General features: G+C 52.4%; 1 protein-coding gene across 1 annotated transcript in view; it reads right to left on the reverse strand.

Moving 5' to 3' along the window:
* Positions 1 to 2,579: 2,579 nt before the first annotated feature.
* Positions 2,580 to 16,092, reverse strand: part of LOC137149328 (probable cation-transporting ATPase 13A4) — a 53,809-nt gene continuing 40,296 nt past the window's right edge. Inside the window, exons 22-30 of the mRNA XM_067542810.1 lie at positions 15,483 to 15,525; positions 14,606 to 14,715; positions 13,667 to 13,763; positions 12,790 to 12,862; positions 10,977 to 11,151; positions 9,874 to 10,094; positions 8,068 to 8,156; positions 6,087 to 6,167; positions 2,580 to 4,358 (exon numbers count right to left, since the gene is read on the reverse strand). Of these exons, the coding sequence (XP_067398911.1) occupies positions 4,140 to 4,358; positions 6,087 to 6,167; positions 8,068 to 8,156; positions 9,874 to 10,094; positions 10,977 to 11,151; positions 12,790 to 12,862; positions 13,667 to 13,763; positions 14,606 to 14,715; positions 15,483 to 15,525 (1,108 nt within the window). The 3' untranslated portion in view covers positions 2,580 to 4,139. The remainder of the gene's footprint in view (positions 4,359 to 6,086; positions 6,168 to 8,067; positions 8,157 to 9,873; positions 10,095 to 10,976; positions 11,152 to 12,789; positions 12,863 to 13,666; positions 13,764 to 14,605; positions 14,716 to 15,482; positions 15,526 to 16,092) is intronic.

The raw sequence follows: 16,092 nt of genomic DNA on the forward strand, positions 1-16,092 counted from the left end.
TTTTCTTTAAACTTGAATATCTCCCTTTCTGTCCCTCAATAGAGTTGCAGTCTGACTTTATTTGGGGGGCAGGGGACATTCATAGTAGTAACTGGAGTCCTTGCAGAGGTGCCGCCATGGGTGAGATGCTACAGCACAGTTGCTTTGCAGGGTATGTGCCAGCAAATCAGTGGGAAGAAGGCAGGCAGCGGGGTTGTCTGTTGACAGGCAGAGCTGTGAAATATAAGCAGCTTAGCATAGCTGCAAACACTTCATTGTTCTATTGGCCTGACAATGCCTGGGAACTAGCCGCTGGTTATTCTCTGCAGCAAGTGGGAGGAGAAGTTCTTGTAGCAATGGGGGTAAACTCAGAGCCTCACTTCTACCTAATGATATCCTATCGTAGTGCAAGCCGACAATTACACAGTATCCCCACCCTGCATTGTGTCATCTCACCCAAGCGACACAGAGCCCGGCTGGGTCAGCAGAGTTCTGATGGGGACCCTCTGGCCCAGAGATCACCCAAGGGCTGTGGGAGGTGGGGTGGATGACTCATTTTGGAACATGTCCCCAGCCTGGTTCGAGGGTGCTGTGCTAGCAGCTGGGCCATTGGTCACATGGGACATGATGCCGGTCCTAACCAACTGCAGGCCTTCAACACCGCCCTGCCTTGTTTGCAATGACAAGGATTCCTTTCGCTTGTTGAGTTTCTTGGGGGTGACAGCTGCTACACGCATGCCGGTTGTGACATAGATTCAGATGATGTGTCCCAGCCTGTAGCGTTCCGGCAGCTGCCTGCTCACCTGAGCGGGAGGCACATTGCTGTAGATGTGTTCTTGGAATTCGTTCTTTTGCTTTCTCAGACGTAGTGCAGTGGGTCTGGCCTCCAGTGAAATTATCACCTGGTATCTAGGAATGAGACCGGAGGAAAAAACTACGCTGACCTGCCACCATGGTGAAACCTGGAGCTGTAGGAAATGCTCTCACAAAATCGGAAACCACAGGACCCTCAACTGGCGTCAGGCTTTTGTTACTAACTAGACACTCATCCCAGATTCATGAACAAATCTAACCCCATTTTTGGTATGAGTCAAAACCCAATCACACTGAGTGGCTCTGAATGAATTCCACTTTGAGACTGGAGTTCAAGCACTGAGGGGGGATAAAGCCCCCCAGACTGGAAAAGAAGGGAAGAGTTTACACCAACCCCCAGGTTCCTGTTGATAAAACTTGCAAAATGTGCAACATTCGTGCGTGTGTGTGCATGTGCGTGTGCGTGTGAGCGCTAGAGAGGCAGCAGGGCATAATGGGACTGAGTGCAGGGCTTGGAGCTGGGGACGCCTGAGAGCTATTTCCATCTCTGCATGGACCAACCTTACAAACACAATTCAGCCATGCTATGCCTGGGAATCTGAGGTACAGTAGGTTCCGCTCAAGCGGAAAACACGTTTGCGAGGCCGCAGCCAGGGAAGGAAGCACTGGGGCATGCATGAGAGAGGACAGGTAGGATGGAGTCTGATTGTGAAGGGCCTTGAAAATGCAGACAAGTAGCTTATGTTCGATACAACGGACAATGGGGAGCCAGTGAAGGATGCACAGAGAGGGGTGACGTGCTCAAAGCGACTGGCTAGGAAAATGATCTCTGTAGCCATGTTCTGAATGGATCTGAGCAGGACAAGACTGCATTTGTCAAGGCCAGAGAGCTCTGGTTTAGCCATGCTGAACGTGAACTGATACATGCAAACATACATGAGGAGGTGTCAGAGAGACAGGCTGAGATTTTAGGAGACAGGTGTGGAGTAAAGTGGTAGAGATGTGAGTTGTCAGCATAGAGACGATAGTTACATTTGTGTTTGCAGATGTGTTTACCCAGAGATAAGGTGTCGAGGGAGAAGGTCAGGGGACCCAGGCAGAGCCCTAAGAACCTCCACAGAGAGTAGGTCTGCACTGGAGCTGGAAAGTGTCATTTGCAGCTTGCGTAGACAGACCCGTGCGAGCTGTGATAACATGCCAAAGGAGCAATTAGAGAGGTAGGAGAAAGAAGCAAGATGGGTCCGAATCCTGGAACTCAAGGGAGGACAAAATTTCACGAAGAGCCTCATCAGCAATGTCCAAGTCGGCTGACACGTCACGAGGGAAGAGGATAGAGCATTGCTTTGAGATTGGGCTAGGAAGACGTCTCAGTACAGACTTTGGTGAGAGTGGTTTCCGTGGCGTGCTGGGGCGAAAGCCAGACTGGAGAGGGTCTAGGATGGAGTGCACACGTGTGTGAAATCACATGTATCAGCCAAACAAAATCACTCTCGTGTTGACTGTTTTAGCAGCTTTGCACAGCTGCAGTTGTGCCCAGCCCAAGAGCGCTGGAGGAGATGAGCAAGGCTGGGTGGGGACACCTGAGAGCAGGGGAGACCAGCACCTGGTCATTTGATGCCTGCTCTAGCCCAGAGAACGAGATACTTAATTTGCAAATCTCAGCAATTTTAGCGGGTTTTGGATTTGTAGAAACCAGATATCCCAGAAACACGCAATAATCAAGGAGCGAATACTGAGATCCTCCTGCTCTGGAGTCAATGCTTTTATATCGGGAAATAGATTTTAATTGGAAAATCAAGTGCAGTCTCGTATCACAGCGATACCATTTAAAATAACAGCAAGAGTGAAAAATGACCTCTGTGATCATTATTCAATACGGGCCTGACCCCGGTTCCTGATCCAGACCCAGGCACAGAGACCAGGCTCGACTCTGCGTTGCCCGAAGGTCCCTTTACGCTGCCATGGCAATGTAAAGAGGCTCTGAAGGCCTCAAATCGCCCCATGGAGCTTCTCACAGACTCATGGCGATGTCTACACTGCAGGTGGCCACCCGCGGCTGGCCCGTGCCAGCTGACGTGGGCGAAGGGGCAGTTTACCTGTGGTGCAGACCTTGGGGCTTGGGTTGCAGCTAAGCGTTGGGTCCTTCCCGCTTCGCAGGGTCCTAGAGCCTGGGCTCCAGCTGCAGCGTGGACGTCTACACTGCAGTAAAACCGCTCCTTAGCCTCAGCCCGAGCCCGCGTCAGCTGGCACAGACCAGCTGCAGGTGGCTAATTGCAGTGTAGACAGACCCATAGACTTCAATGCCAGCAGGGAGCGTACGTCAGGATCATCTAGGCTGACCTCCTGCACATTGCAGACCATAGAACCTTACCCACCCGCTCCTGTAATCGGCCCATAGCCCCTGGGTGAGTTGCTGAAGTTCTCAAATCTTGATTCTCCGTGGAAATGGGCTCTGGTAGAATGGCTCTGCACTGCCCCTGTTGCAATCCTTGGCTGGGAGGTTCTGGGAGGGGTGTCGGGCTGTGTTGGCTGTCTATGTCCCCTTGTGGGCCATGTGTAGCGCAAACAAAAATGGGAGCAGCTCTGAGGCTGCTCTAACTTACTGCAGGGATGAGCCAGGCCCAGAAAAGCTGCTTTTGGTCCCTCCAACTCTGTTCCTGCACTAAGTGCATCTCAGCCAGAGTGAGGAATCGGGGCCTGGTTTGGGATCTGAGCTCACAGCTCCAGCTTGTCACTGCGCTGGGCTGAATCCAACATGCTGAACTCTGGGTGTGTTCACGCTGGGGTCCAGCGTTCGAACGCCCAAGCTTCCATGACTTAGGGAGACCTTGTGTGGTGACACGAGGCAACAGAGGCTGGGAACTAGGGAGCCAGAGGGCCTGTCTGTGTCCAGCCTCCGTGAAGAGCTGAGTTTTGCCTGTTCTCTGCCCGAGGGGCACTGCAGGCAGGAGCGTCGGCTCTGCTCGCTACCAAGACGAGGCCCCAGCCTGGGCTGTAGCTGAGGAGCAGGCAGGGGGCTGCAGGGATTGTGTCCTTCAGCCACCGATGCGCTCTCCCAGCCTTGCCCAGACTCCTCCAACTTCCCCCAGGGCCAGCAGCCACAGTACGCTGGAGGAGAGCCCCACGGCCAGGGCTGCCTGCAGGCGAACTGTTGTACTGGCTCTGTGCCGCCAGAGCCGGATTTAAGGCCACTTTGTGCTTCTGGTGCGCCACAAAGCAACCCTGCCACAGAGGATCTGGTCCCCCCCCAAGTTCAGCCCATCTCTGCTCCGGTCAGATGTCTTTAAGGCATGACCCTTTCACGGCCAGCTGCAGCCTGGTGCTGGGCGTCTGCCCCGCCACTTCCTTCAGAGTGTGTCATTGCTCTCAAAGACTGGATTCCTGTACGCTGCCGTGGTGTCCTCCACTGGTATCACCCTGGTCCCTGAGAAGATGGTTTCGTTCAGAGGAGGCCAGGCTGAGTGCTGCTCCAGCATCCTCTGCAGCTTCTTGTACAGGCTCTTTGACTCGTACTGGAAGCACTTTTTCAGCAGCGCCCAGAGGGCTCTGTTTTCAATGACGGCTTCCTGTGAAAGCAAGGGCCAAGAGTCAGCTCCTGACAGGCCTAGGACACGAATTCCCCCCTTCAGCCACAGGACAGGTTCAGTACAAGGAGTGGAAATGCAGCACGGCCACCCTGTCCTGCTGCTACACCTCACCTCACCAGCCCTGGACTGACAGCGCCTAACCACCCGCTCTAACACTGCTGCCCCTAGTTACACCCTAGCAACCTACTCTAATCAATGGGGGCTTCACAGCTCTGAAAATCAGGCCCCCGCTGCCCCACGGCAGTGATCACTTCTGACAATGGGGTGGGGCGTGCTTCACTCCACACGGCCCAGTCACAGGATGGCAGGAGGGGAGTTTGACTCTCTATGTTCATTCAGTCCTGGCTCCCTTTGGCATGGCTGCCAGCAATGGGTGCCAAGCAGAGCCATCTGCCCACTGGGATCTGGAGGGAGATCACCGGCGCTGCTCACATGGGCTTTCCAGCTGCCACTGACAGTACAACATCTGGCTACTGTTGATTTGGGATGGAACTGGAGCAGTGACCTGAAGATCAAAGGTTCCTGTGGCCAATGCCCTGACCCAGCCTACCTGCCCACAGCAGGTGCATTTCCTTAAACTCTGTGTGGCTCCCAGGAGTTGGGAACTCTTCAGTACCAAGCAGGTCTTCTAAATTCAAGCTGCAGCACGCCTCCCCTCCCCACCAGCTTCACTGAACTGCTTCACCGCCACACAGGCAGTGTGTGGTGGCAGAGGAAAGATGGTCCAGCACAGAGCCAGAGCCGCATCGTCCCCCCGGAGAAGAAGTCTCATGCTCATGCATTTCTGTTGCTGTAAACCAGGAGGGATTGCCAGCCCACGAATCAGTCACATAAACAGTTGCCCTGGCACATTTCTCAAGAGTCGGGGGGTTGACCACAAGGTCCTGGTTAAAGTCCGCTCTGGATGATTACATTCGAACCTATCTAGGTGGCCTCTGATGTCAGCTGGACATAGTGTTCTTCACCCCAAGCTGCTGTGCAATATCACTGGAGCTCATGAAGCTGTTGCTGGGTGTGTCCAGGGCGTAGCTGCACTTCTGTGTTGGGCGAATGGAAAGATACTCACCAGTAACCAGTCGTTGCTTGTTGCTTAAGTCCATTGCCCCATGCAAACCTATGGGCACAAGCCACCTTCCGGAAGAACCTGCCCTCTGGGGCCGAGAGTCCCTCCTTGTGGAGACGAATATTCAGGTCTGGCCTCTAAATGAGACATGGGGCAGAGCAGCCGCTCTTCCTGCTGCTAATCTGCAGCATTTGAGCAGAAAACTCCGCAGATGAGGAAGAAAATCCAAACTCTTCTCTGGCCCAGAGAGACGGGCCCAGCATGCCAGCAGGAGGGGTGGGCCCAAGGCCTGCAGCTCACCTCAGGAGGAAAGGGGCTGAGGCAGCAGGGACCCAGCCACCCACTGCCAGGTGTGGACATTTGGGTCTCAGGGGCTCACACAGCACCCGTGAGCCCTGTTTCTCTAGCTGTTCCCAAGCTTGGTCGAGCCAGGGCCAGGAGGACACTTCTCCCACACGGGAGTAATAGGCAGAGCCAATACCCGGGAAGAGCAGCCCTCCCCCAAAACGCACTGTGGAGTTTGGGGAGCCCATTGAACACTCGTTCACCGTGAATTCTGGCAAGTGACCAGGGGCGTGGGGAGCGTCCAGACCCTTTTTGCTATTTGGATGATCTTAAAGGTTCAATTAAACAAATGCTCTCACCTCTACAACGAATGACACCACAAAGGTGACCAGCAGCATGATCATCATGGAGATTCTCCAGAAGGTGGGGGTGCACACAAGCTGGGAGACAGGAAGATGGCAGCCAGTCAGCAATGTCTGTGCACCTGCAAGCGTTCGTGTATCCGACTTCACCAAAGCCTAGCATCCTACATGAGCCACTACCCGCTGAGCTGGCAGTGCGTGAGCTGGCTACTTATCACGGTGAAATCCTGAGTCTCATGACTCAGCAGAGAAAAAAGAGCTGCGGTTTTGGAAGAGGGAATGTAATTTCTTTCAAAAAAGAGAGAGAGATTTGAGTTGCACATTTCAGCTCCGAATCCAGATCCAGACTTCCCAAAGGCTGGGCATCTTGAGATCTCTTATTTTGGTTCAACCCATTTGAGGGATAGAGCCCAGATTCAAGGTATGGATTGGTGCTTTCACCAGGTTCAGGGATATTCAGACCCACCCGTTTTTCTACTTTTCCTCACCAAAGATTGAGGCTTTGGCTACGACATAAACTCAGTCCAGTCCCTCTCCTCCAAACACATTCACATGAGACTGATGTGAGGACAGTTCTTTCTTTTAGTTCGTTACGACAGTGATGGTGAGAATATGTTACTGCAGGTATGCAACTATCCGTGTTAATGCTTCCTTTAAAGTGCCATCTCGTGGCTGGTTCTGTTAACTGCAGCTCTCCCGTTACAATCTGCTCAGCTTTCTGGGAATTGCTGTGGAGGGAGGCACCTGCAGCATGGCGGTTTGTTAAGGAGCAGTGAAAACTCAGGTCTCTGAGGCTAGGTACACACTGAGAGCGGCAAATTCGCTGCTGTCAGGTCGATTCTTCCAGCTCGAGTGAGCGGCAGTGAAGACCTGTTCAATCGATCCGGAAGTCGACCTATTAAAACCACCTCCAAAAAACACGTTTCCCGTCGGCGCCACGCAGTGGAGACAGCGCGCTAGAGGGAAGTAACGAAGTCGACAGGAGTTACGCAAGCTATGCAGAGAAGCCGCCAAATTTGGCCGGCAGTGTAGACCTGCCCTGAGTCTGTTTCTTGCATGCTCCTATTTCCTGTCCTACGTGCTGCAGACCTTACGTTGCTATATGACCGCAAATGCTACTGTAGTGCACTGTGGGCTAGGCCGTGGTGGACTCTGGACTGTGAGCATGCGGCAGACATTAGACTATGGTTAGCTGGATTTTCTTAGACTGTGCATTGGTGCAGGATGCTTGCTGGCAGCCCCGGGGACTGCAGTCCTTCCTCTCTGTGCCTACAGAGCAGGTCCAGCATGGACAGCACCAGTGCAAGCTTCCACGCACTGCTCCCTGCCGCCATGCTTTAACACTGACCTGGCGTGGCCACCGCCAGGTGTCTCCAGGCCATTCTTGGCCTCTTCCCTGAGACTGCCAACCAGGGCACCAAGGGAGGTGGGTTTGGTGATGCAGACACCGAACAAACAATACACATAGGCTCTAAAGAGCCGAGGCGATAAGACTGTTCAGATCCAAGGTGGTTTCAATATGGCAAGGTAGAGGTGAAAGAACACGTTTGCCCCATAGCCCCAAGACCTGTTCAGTCCTTGTCATCTGAACTCAAACCTACTTTAAGCTTAGCTTGGCTTCCAACTGACTGGAAAACCCAGCAAGATTCGGTGTCTTATGTCAGCTGTGATCCCCGTGCGGACTGTTAATGGAATACAGCATGCAGTGGCGTTGTAGCCGCATCGGTCCCAGGATTTTAGAGAGACAACGTGGGGAGGTAATATCTTTTATCAAACCAACTTCTGCGGGTGAGAGAGAGAGAAGCTTTCGAACTTACCTCACCCAGACCTGAGGAAGATCTCTAGGTAAGCTTAAAAACTTCTCTCTCTCTCTCACCCACAGAAGTTGGTCCGATAAAAGATATTACCTCCCCCATCTTGTCTATCTAACAAAATACAGGGCTAGAGCACAGAGAACACACCCTGAAATGATACTTACATCCATCTGTATGTAGAGATTGTCAATGTCAGCAAACACGAAGAAGACACAGACGCCCAGCTGCACTGCTAGCACGAGTACAAATATATCTAAGAGACAAGAGCAGTCAGATGAAACAATGTGGTTATGAGCATCCTCAGCTGCTCACATTTACTGCATCATTTACCATGTCATGCAGTGCAAAACTTCCATTAAATTGTGATGAGTTTGGAGCAAAAGGAAAATAAACGGAGTAAAAAAAAACCCCAGTATGTCAAGGGCACACATGCAAGGCTGAGACAAGCCTTACATTCATAGATTTTAAGGTCAGAAGGGACCATTGTGATCTAATCTGACCTCCTGCATCTCACAGGCCAGAGAACCTCACGCAGTGATTCCTGGATCGAGCCCAGTAACATGTGGTTCCACCTTTTAGAAAGAAATCTAGGGTGAAATCCTGCCCCTGTTGACATCAGTGGGAGTTTTGCATTAACCTTAATTGGACCAGGATGTCACTTCCAATCTTGATTCAAGACCGCGAGTGACAGAGAATCTATCACATCCCTGGGCAAAGTGTCCCAGTGGTCATTACCCTCCCTGTTCAAGTGTGCACCTTATTTCTAGTCTGAATGGGTCTAGAGTCAGCTTCCAGCCACTGGATCTTGTTCTGCCTTTTGTGTGCTAGCTGAAAAGCCTCTGCTACCAAAAAGCTCTCCAGGTAGGTACTTGGAGTCATGAATGAGTCACCTTTTAACCATCTCTCGGAGACATGTGATGCTCATGCCTCCCATCACCACCAGTGTTCCTAGCAAACAGCCAACCCATGAAGTACTCGCTCTGTGTTAATTCAAGTCCTTAAGCAAGGAAAATCCAAAGGCCATTTTGCCTGCTTGGGAACTTTAGGACTTATCCCTCAGAAAGGGATCCCATTGTAGCTGGTTGGAGTTGGACCCGCTGAGCATTTCCTGGTGGGATCTGGCAGAGGTGAGAAAGGGAGAGCCGTGCTGTGAGGCGAAGGCCTAGACAGCTTCCTCGGTGTTCTTCATTTCTGACTTCCAGGCAGGCCTTATGTGTGGCCAGCTGGGGGCTTGGGAGTGTTTTCCCCTGATGGGCACCAGAGGCCATCAGCGTGCCCTCCCAGACCAGCCAGGGACTTTCTCCTTTTCAGTTTGTCTCTTGTGGAGTGTGTTTTGGGGTCAGGCAGAGGCAGTCGGATCTGAATTCTCACAGCTACTCTGGTCCTTTGACTGGGTGATGGGGCCTTTGAAAACGTTCTGGTTTCGATTTAGTTTTCCTTTGAGATGGGCCCAGTCTAAAACCCTAAATCCTAGTCCTCTCAGACCTTGGCCCATCAGCATGCTGCAGGGGGCACAGGCCTGGTTAGTGATGCCCAAAGCAAAGGCTGGTGGGTAGATGGCATTTTAATTCTGCTTCTTCTCTTCTGATCCATGTGAGCCTTGGAAAGGCCACCCTCCCTCCCTGTCGGACACCCTCAGGACACCCAATACCACCGCTTGGTAGTTTTTTTCATACCCAGTTCAAGGCGAGCTGATAAACAAGCTGCCATTTCCCAGATTCCCCTGTTACTGCCATGCACCCCAATCACTAGCTGGGATCCTGCGCATCACAGATCCTCACAGCTCGGGCCAAATTCTGAGAGGTGCTGAGCACGGCTCGCCATTGGAGCCGTGCAGCTAAATCAGTTGGATGCTTTTGAAAATTGTGGCCAATAAAACTTCTGCCAAGGTGTTCTCCAGTGAGTTGGCCTCCTGGGGCGCTGAGCCAGGCGATGCTCTGCCTGTCACAGACCCAGCGCACTGTACTCACAGTTGGTGTACACGGGCTGCCTGAACGGCTTTCCCTTGGAGAACACCAGCGCCACCAGCAGGCAGTTGATGGTGCTGAGCAGCCACACCGTGGTGTTTTCGTAGCTCCTGTAGCCATTGCCCACCGTCCCTCTGACGGCTGCGTTCTCCAGCCCGTTGACGCTGAGGGTGGTGATGGAAGAAGAGTTCTCCACGTGGCTTTCGTTCCCGGTGAGGCAGGCACTGTGAAAGAGGTAGCCCTGTGATCAGGAATGACAGCTGGCCCTGCTGTACCAACCTCCAGCGGGGACGCCCAGAGCATTCTCAGCCAGGAATGAATTAGGCCTGTAGCAGCAGTGAGAGGGAGGTACATTTTGTTGTCCCTGCTTAGGAAACTGAGGCATGGAGAGGGGAACTGACTGGCTCAACAGTGAGGCAGTGGCAGAGGTGGGACTACATCCCCAGTCTCCTGACACCCAGGTCCTGTGCTCTAACCACTGGAACATACTTCCCCTTCCAAGGTCTTTGCCATCAGTTATAATGGCACCCAGGCTGAATATTTACATTTACATGAAATCTAATAGGAACCCCTCCCTGCAGTAGCTACTGCCCCATATATACGCGTCCTTTTGCTATTAGAAAATGAGTTCCAGTAGGGTGTGTAACACACTAGGGCCAATGACTAGTTCCAGGAAAACCCTAGCCTGTCTACACCAGACCCCTCAACGTGACTGCCAAAGTGCACGCATGCACAGTGAGTCTGAGCACCATAATGCACATCCTCAGCTGCTCACCCAGCTCGTGCCCCACCTGGCCCAGCGGTGCCCCTGTTCTGGGAGCTTGCTCTCCAGCCTCTCCTGCTCGGTCACCCTGCTGTGATGACACCTGTATCAGACCACGCCTGTATCAGACCACATGGGTTGGGTTTGCTGAGCTTTGCAGAATAGCAACGCAAACATCTTTGGCCTCCACTCCCTCTAGTGCAGGCAAATGACCCCTCCCCACACACACACACACCCCGAGTTCGGCAGAAGCTGTGTTACACGTAATCACTCCTCAGAGCCTGGGCAGTAGCTACATGTTCACCTGCCCCACTGTGCCTGGACTCCCGAGCCTGGGGCTCACCTGTAAATGTTGTGCTGAGTGTACCAGGGCTGCTTCTGGACTGTCACGAAGCCAAAAACCTGCATGCACAGACTGAAAAGGATGTTCAGGACCACGGAGAGCAGCAGCGGGGGAGAGATCAGCTGGCCCGGAGGCCTGTATGGGACCAGCTTTGGGCAGGCACTGTTCAAACTCACTGAGAAAAGAAGGATGGATTTTTTTTACTAGTACATCCAAGAGAGCAGCAGCGTGGCAGTCTATTATTGGCCATTTAGGGTTAATTAGCAGCATCTGACGTCTGAACAGTTCTGAAAAACCCAAGGTCTGATGTTCCCCTCGTGCTCCCACTGGGGATGTGCTTGGCTTCGGGGTGGGTGGGTTACTCCTGATTTCCACTAGCAACTGGGAGAGGAAAAGCTCTACGGCATGTCCTAATGCAGTGGTGCCAAGCAAGAAGTTCACAGCAAGGCAGCGCTCATCAGTCACCACGTGTCATGGCTGATACTTTGGAGACTGATGTAATCGAGGTCTTTCCCCAGCTCTCTGGAGCCCAGAACGCTCCTGTCTGCCTTCGCATACACAGAGGGAGCTGCAGGCGAGCACCCACGCTTACTCTCCTTGCTCTTAGACCTCCCCGCGGATTTACTCTTGCCTAGCTCTGACTTTTCTGTCTCTGCTCCCGTCCATCTTAGCTAGCACGAGTTTCTTCCTTCCACTGTCAGTGCCCGGCTTTCTCCTCCACTGCTGCTGATAGCTGGCACATCTGTAGGCTATGTCTCTGCCTTAGCTCTCCAAACCATTTTCAAGCTCAAACGAAAACCTCTTTCCTGCCCCACCTCCTTTCTAGGTCTGTTTGTTAGATATTATGGTGTAAATCTGTAACCCTGCTCTTTAAACGTGCAGAGTGCTGGGGAGTAACGGTTCCAGGAAAAGGTGCTATTCACAGTAAAGCTGTTCTGTTTGTCGGCAGTAGCAAAACGCAGCAGGACAGTGTGTCCATGAGGCGGTCCCTCCCTCCCATAGTATTATGATCACCCCTTTAATGCACAATTCAAATGTACTGCACGAGAGTTCAGTTTATGATGTGCTGTATTACGGGTGGTTATCAGCTGCAGATCCCCTCTCTCACATACAGGCTTTCCTAAGGAGCTGATTTGTTCCAACTGTTGCAGTGATAGCCGGAATTAGAGTGACAATAGCCAGATCTCGGAAGAAGCTGTGAATCCCCAAAGCGGTTCTAAACAAATCTGTAGAGCCAGCCAGCGCGGGGTGCTCCGTGCGGTACACAGTACACTGGCTGACTGCACGGCGATTTTACTCTTTGGGCCCCGTGATTTTAATATGCATCAAGGAGAAAACACTCTTCTCCGACTGCAGCTGAACTGGGGACTGCTCACTTTTGACCTTGTCTCACTGGCTGTGACTTACTGTTGGGCCCTTCCCCAGTGCACCCTCTTCTCTTTCACTTGGGCACGGCTCCCTCCGTATCTGCTGCCCCTGGCATCTTCCAGCCTGGCCTAGTTAGTGGAGCAGGACCTGAGTTCCCACGCCAAGTTCTCTGCCCAGGCCGCTGTTTCTCTCCTGTAAGAAATTCTCCCAGTTACTGAGAGTCACTCCAGATCTAGCTGCCTATCAGCCCAAGGATTTCCCCTCTAGTCACAATCCTTTTCTCTTACTGTGCAGTAAGCCCTCTCTGCTGAATTAAATATACTGTACTTGCTGCAGGGTGTCTTTCTTTTTCTTTTTCAATGTGCAGGATTATACACTTCCAGGGAGGTGGAAATTAGCTGAGATCTATTCTCAAACCTACACAAAAGATGATTATGGAGCTTACTTGTTATACCAATTACAGTGGTAATAGCCAGATCTTGGAATAAAAACTGGTAATTCCCAAAGGAGTTTAGTTGCTGAAAGGAGAAACAAAAAGACAACACAAATTAGACATTTGCCGTAGGCTTGTTTGTTTCATTGTCATAAAACCACAGTGTTTTCATAGGGCTGATGCTCCTCAGTTTGTTCTGAAATCCCTGGGAACGCTATTCAGCCAGGTGATATGTGTACCATGCGATTCGCAACCCTTCTGACAGAGGCACTATAGCAGAGCTTGCACTAAACACAATCGTTTTGTGCGTGGTCACGGTGCAGGCTAATGATGCTTTCAGCTCACTGAGGAGAACAAAAATAGACCAATCGGAAGTGGCAAGTTCTTTTCTTGATGCCAGATGGTTTCTGAATGCAAATCCCTCTTTGCTAAATGGGAAGGCTCCAGCCAAAGGCAATTCAGGACACTCTGGCATTTTTAGCCAATGCACTTTTTAATATCTGAACAGTGTCCCGTGCTCGTCTGCCAGAGCCCCTATCTCCTCTCCTGCAGGCCCATCTCCGCAAGCAACCCCTTAGCCTTTCTCCTCACCCTCCATCATCTGTGCACATGCCTTTGCCTGACATCATGCTGCATCTTGCCTTCTCTGGGGGCGTTTGTCTGGCCCTGCTTTGGGCCTGGTCCTTCTCCCCCTGAAATCAATGGCATTTTACAGATGGGGAGACAGAGGCACAGCGACTTGCCCTAGGTCACACAGGGAGTCTGTGGCCCAGCTGGAGAAGAAAGCAGCTCTCGTGGCTGTGTCTTGGCTGTTGGACCCTCCTCCCTTGCTATGGGAGCAGCAGCCTGCTTCGGGTCTGACTGACAAGTCCGGGCCCCAGAGTCCTACCCAGTAAAGCAGGAGAATACCAAGATACTGGATAGTGCTGTACAGCGCCATGTACTTAAACATGCAGAACGAAGTCACGAGAGCAGCACGGCCTTGCCTGTGTACGGAAGAGAAAAGAGGATAATGATCAGAAGACGGGCTGGCGCTTTCACCGGTCCTTGGACAGTGTGGTTGAAGAGCAGCACATGAGTTAGGGGAGGGTGAATCCCGGTTGCATCATCACCTGGCCTGTAGTTTTGCATTTGGACTTTGAAGCCGTGAATTCCTTTGCTGAAATGCTGCTGTGCAGCAATAGGAGCTGACCCTGCTAACTGCTATCCAGGGAGCAGTCCTCCTGGCGCCATTCACCTCAGACAGTGGCTAGCTAATGCTTATAAAGCCCATTGAAATGTAAAGGCTCTAGGCAGAAGCTCTACAGTAAAGCAGCAGAGAAAGAGGGGGAGACAGGGCGGTGCTAAGGATAATACTGTTTTACTTATTCTGATCGAGCTCCTCGTTCGGTGTTGGAAGAAAGTGACTTGTCCTGTGATTCTTGACTATTGTCACATGAATGGGCAAGTAATTTTGGGCCCAGTCCTGCTGCCTTTTGCTTCAACAGGAGCAGGATCTAGTCCTTCACTTCCATAGCCTGGTTTGCCAATCAGTAAAATGGGGATAATGTTATTTCCCTACCTCGCGGGACATTGCAAGAGTTCAGTCAGAGCTTTGAGATCCTCAGGGGATGGCCCAGCAAGGTGTTGTTCTGTTAGCTGCTTGCACAGTGTGGCAGGACCCTGTGAGGGAGGGCACTATAGCAGGGCCCAGATTTAGCAGGGCAAAGGGCATCTTCAGGGCCATGTAGTTTTCTGTGTGTGCTGCTGTGATGGGAAAAGCCCAGCTCTAACGTGGGACAGAAGACGACTTCCCTGCAATCACAGCGCGCTAAGAGCCTACACTCACCTGATTAGCTCGGGCACGCACTCTATGCTAGGGGTTCGGGAAGTGAAAGGTGAAGCCACCGACGCCTCCTGCTCTGACAAGGATATCCCAGCGTGGGCCATTTTCAAAGCCTGAAATGCACAACCCTGGTCAGTACCCTCGCACCGGCGATGCACACGAATCAGCGCCATGCGTGTACTCCAGGGAGGCTCCTGGAGCCAGCTGGTGCCACCCCAGAAGTGCACAGAGCTGCTGGAGATGGGGCATGGACTGTCTCTCGGGAAGATGCTCCAACGCAATCCCCTCCTATGGCATGTCTTCAAGATGCTTTCCCTGGCAAAGCCCCTAGAGCAATGTGGCAGCATAAACACTGCTAGCCTCCGCTGGGGCGGGACGGATCACTTCTGCGGGCAGCGGCTCCCATGGGCTCAGGGGTATGTGAACTGTGGCAGGGAAGAGTCAAACCCATGGGCCTGTACAGTCGGAAGGTGAGGAGCTCTTTGTTGTCCACTACCTACAGGTGGCCAGCGCCTCTTTTAAATTGCACTGTTAAGGTTGTGCTTAAAAAGACTGAGCTGTTCCCCACAGGCCAATCCTCCTCATCCTCAATCTTCTGTCCCCAGTCATTTAAAAATCCCTCTGGGGGCAATGGGAGCCTTGCCATTGGCTTTCAATGGAGATGGATTGGTGCCCACGGCCCTAATTCTGCAACGATTCTCCGTACTTTGATGGCTCGTCTCCCAGGGTGGGGCTCACTACAGGATCACGGCCTAAGTCAGTGGTCCTTGATGCAGCTGTTCTGCGGGTAACGTGCCTCTCCAGGGCTACTAACTCTGGGGTATTTCCCTGGCACTTAAATTCACTTTTAAAACAATGTTTAAATTGGGTTTCCACTCACCCCACAGTCATTGGCTCCATCTCCACACATGCCCACAAAGTAACTGCAAACCAAAACAAACTGCATTTCAGTCCTGGGCGAAGGGAGCCCAGTAGGGGGTTTAGTCTGCAAGGTATTTGATGCTTTAGATGGTAAGAGCTATGAGGATTTGCAGGCCTGGAACCCAGGTCTGCTGGGTAGCTGCACAGCTGCTTTGTCTCATCACCAGCTGACAGCTCTGGGGAAGTGGGGAACAGCAGCCGGTAAGCTCTCTGGGTTCAAACATCACTGGAAGTCCCTCCCACTGAGGTCCTGGCTGGTGGAGCCTTCTGCAGTCCCTGATTGGCCCAGGCCTAGGGAAAACCGCTGGAGGCTGCCTGGATAAGTAGGAACAGGCTGGGCTTGCTGCTGTGAACAGAGCCTGCTGCGCACGCCTGATGTCTTGCTTCGCTCCTGTTTGTGGTCCCCTGCTATGGGTTCCTGGCATCTCACCCTTCCTAGCTTCCACTGATCCCACTTCGGCTGGCTCCCTTAGCCAACCCAGTGCAGCTCCTCGACGGCCACACTGACCAGTTCTACAGCGTGCCACTGGTATGGACTGCTGCGTTGAGCCTTGACCGTGTAGCTAGAA

This window comes from Emydura macquarii, unplaced genomic scaffold (assembly GCF_026122565.2).
Source record: "Emydura macquarii macquarii isolate MOO-44397 ecotype Brisbane River unplaced genomic scaffold, CSIRO-AGI_Emac_v2 contig_729, whole genome shotgun sequence".
Taxonomy (NCBI): Eukaryota; Metazoa; Chordata; order Testudines; family Chelidae; genus Emydura; species Emydura macquarii.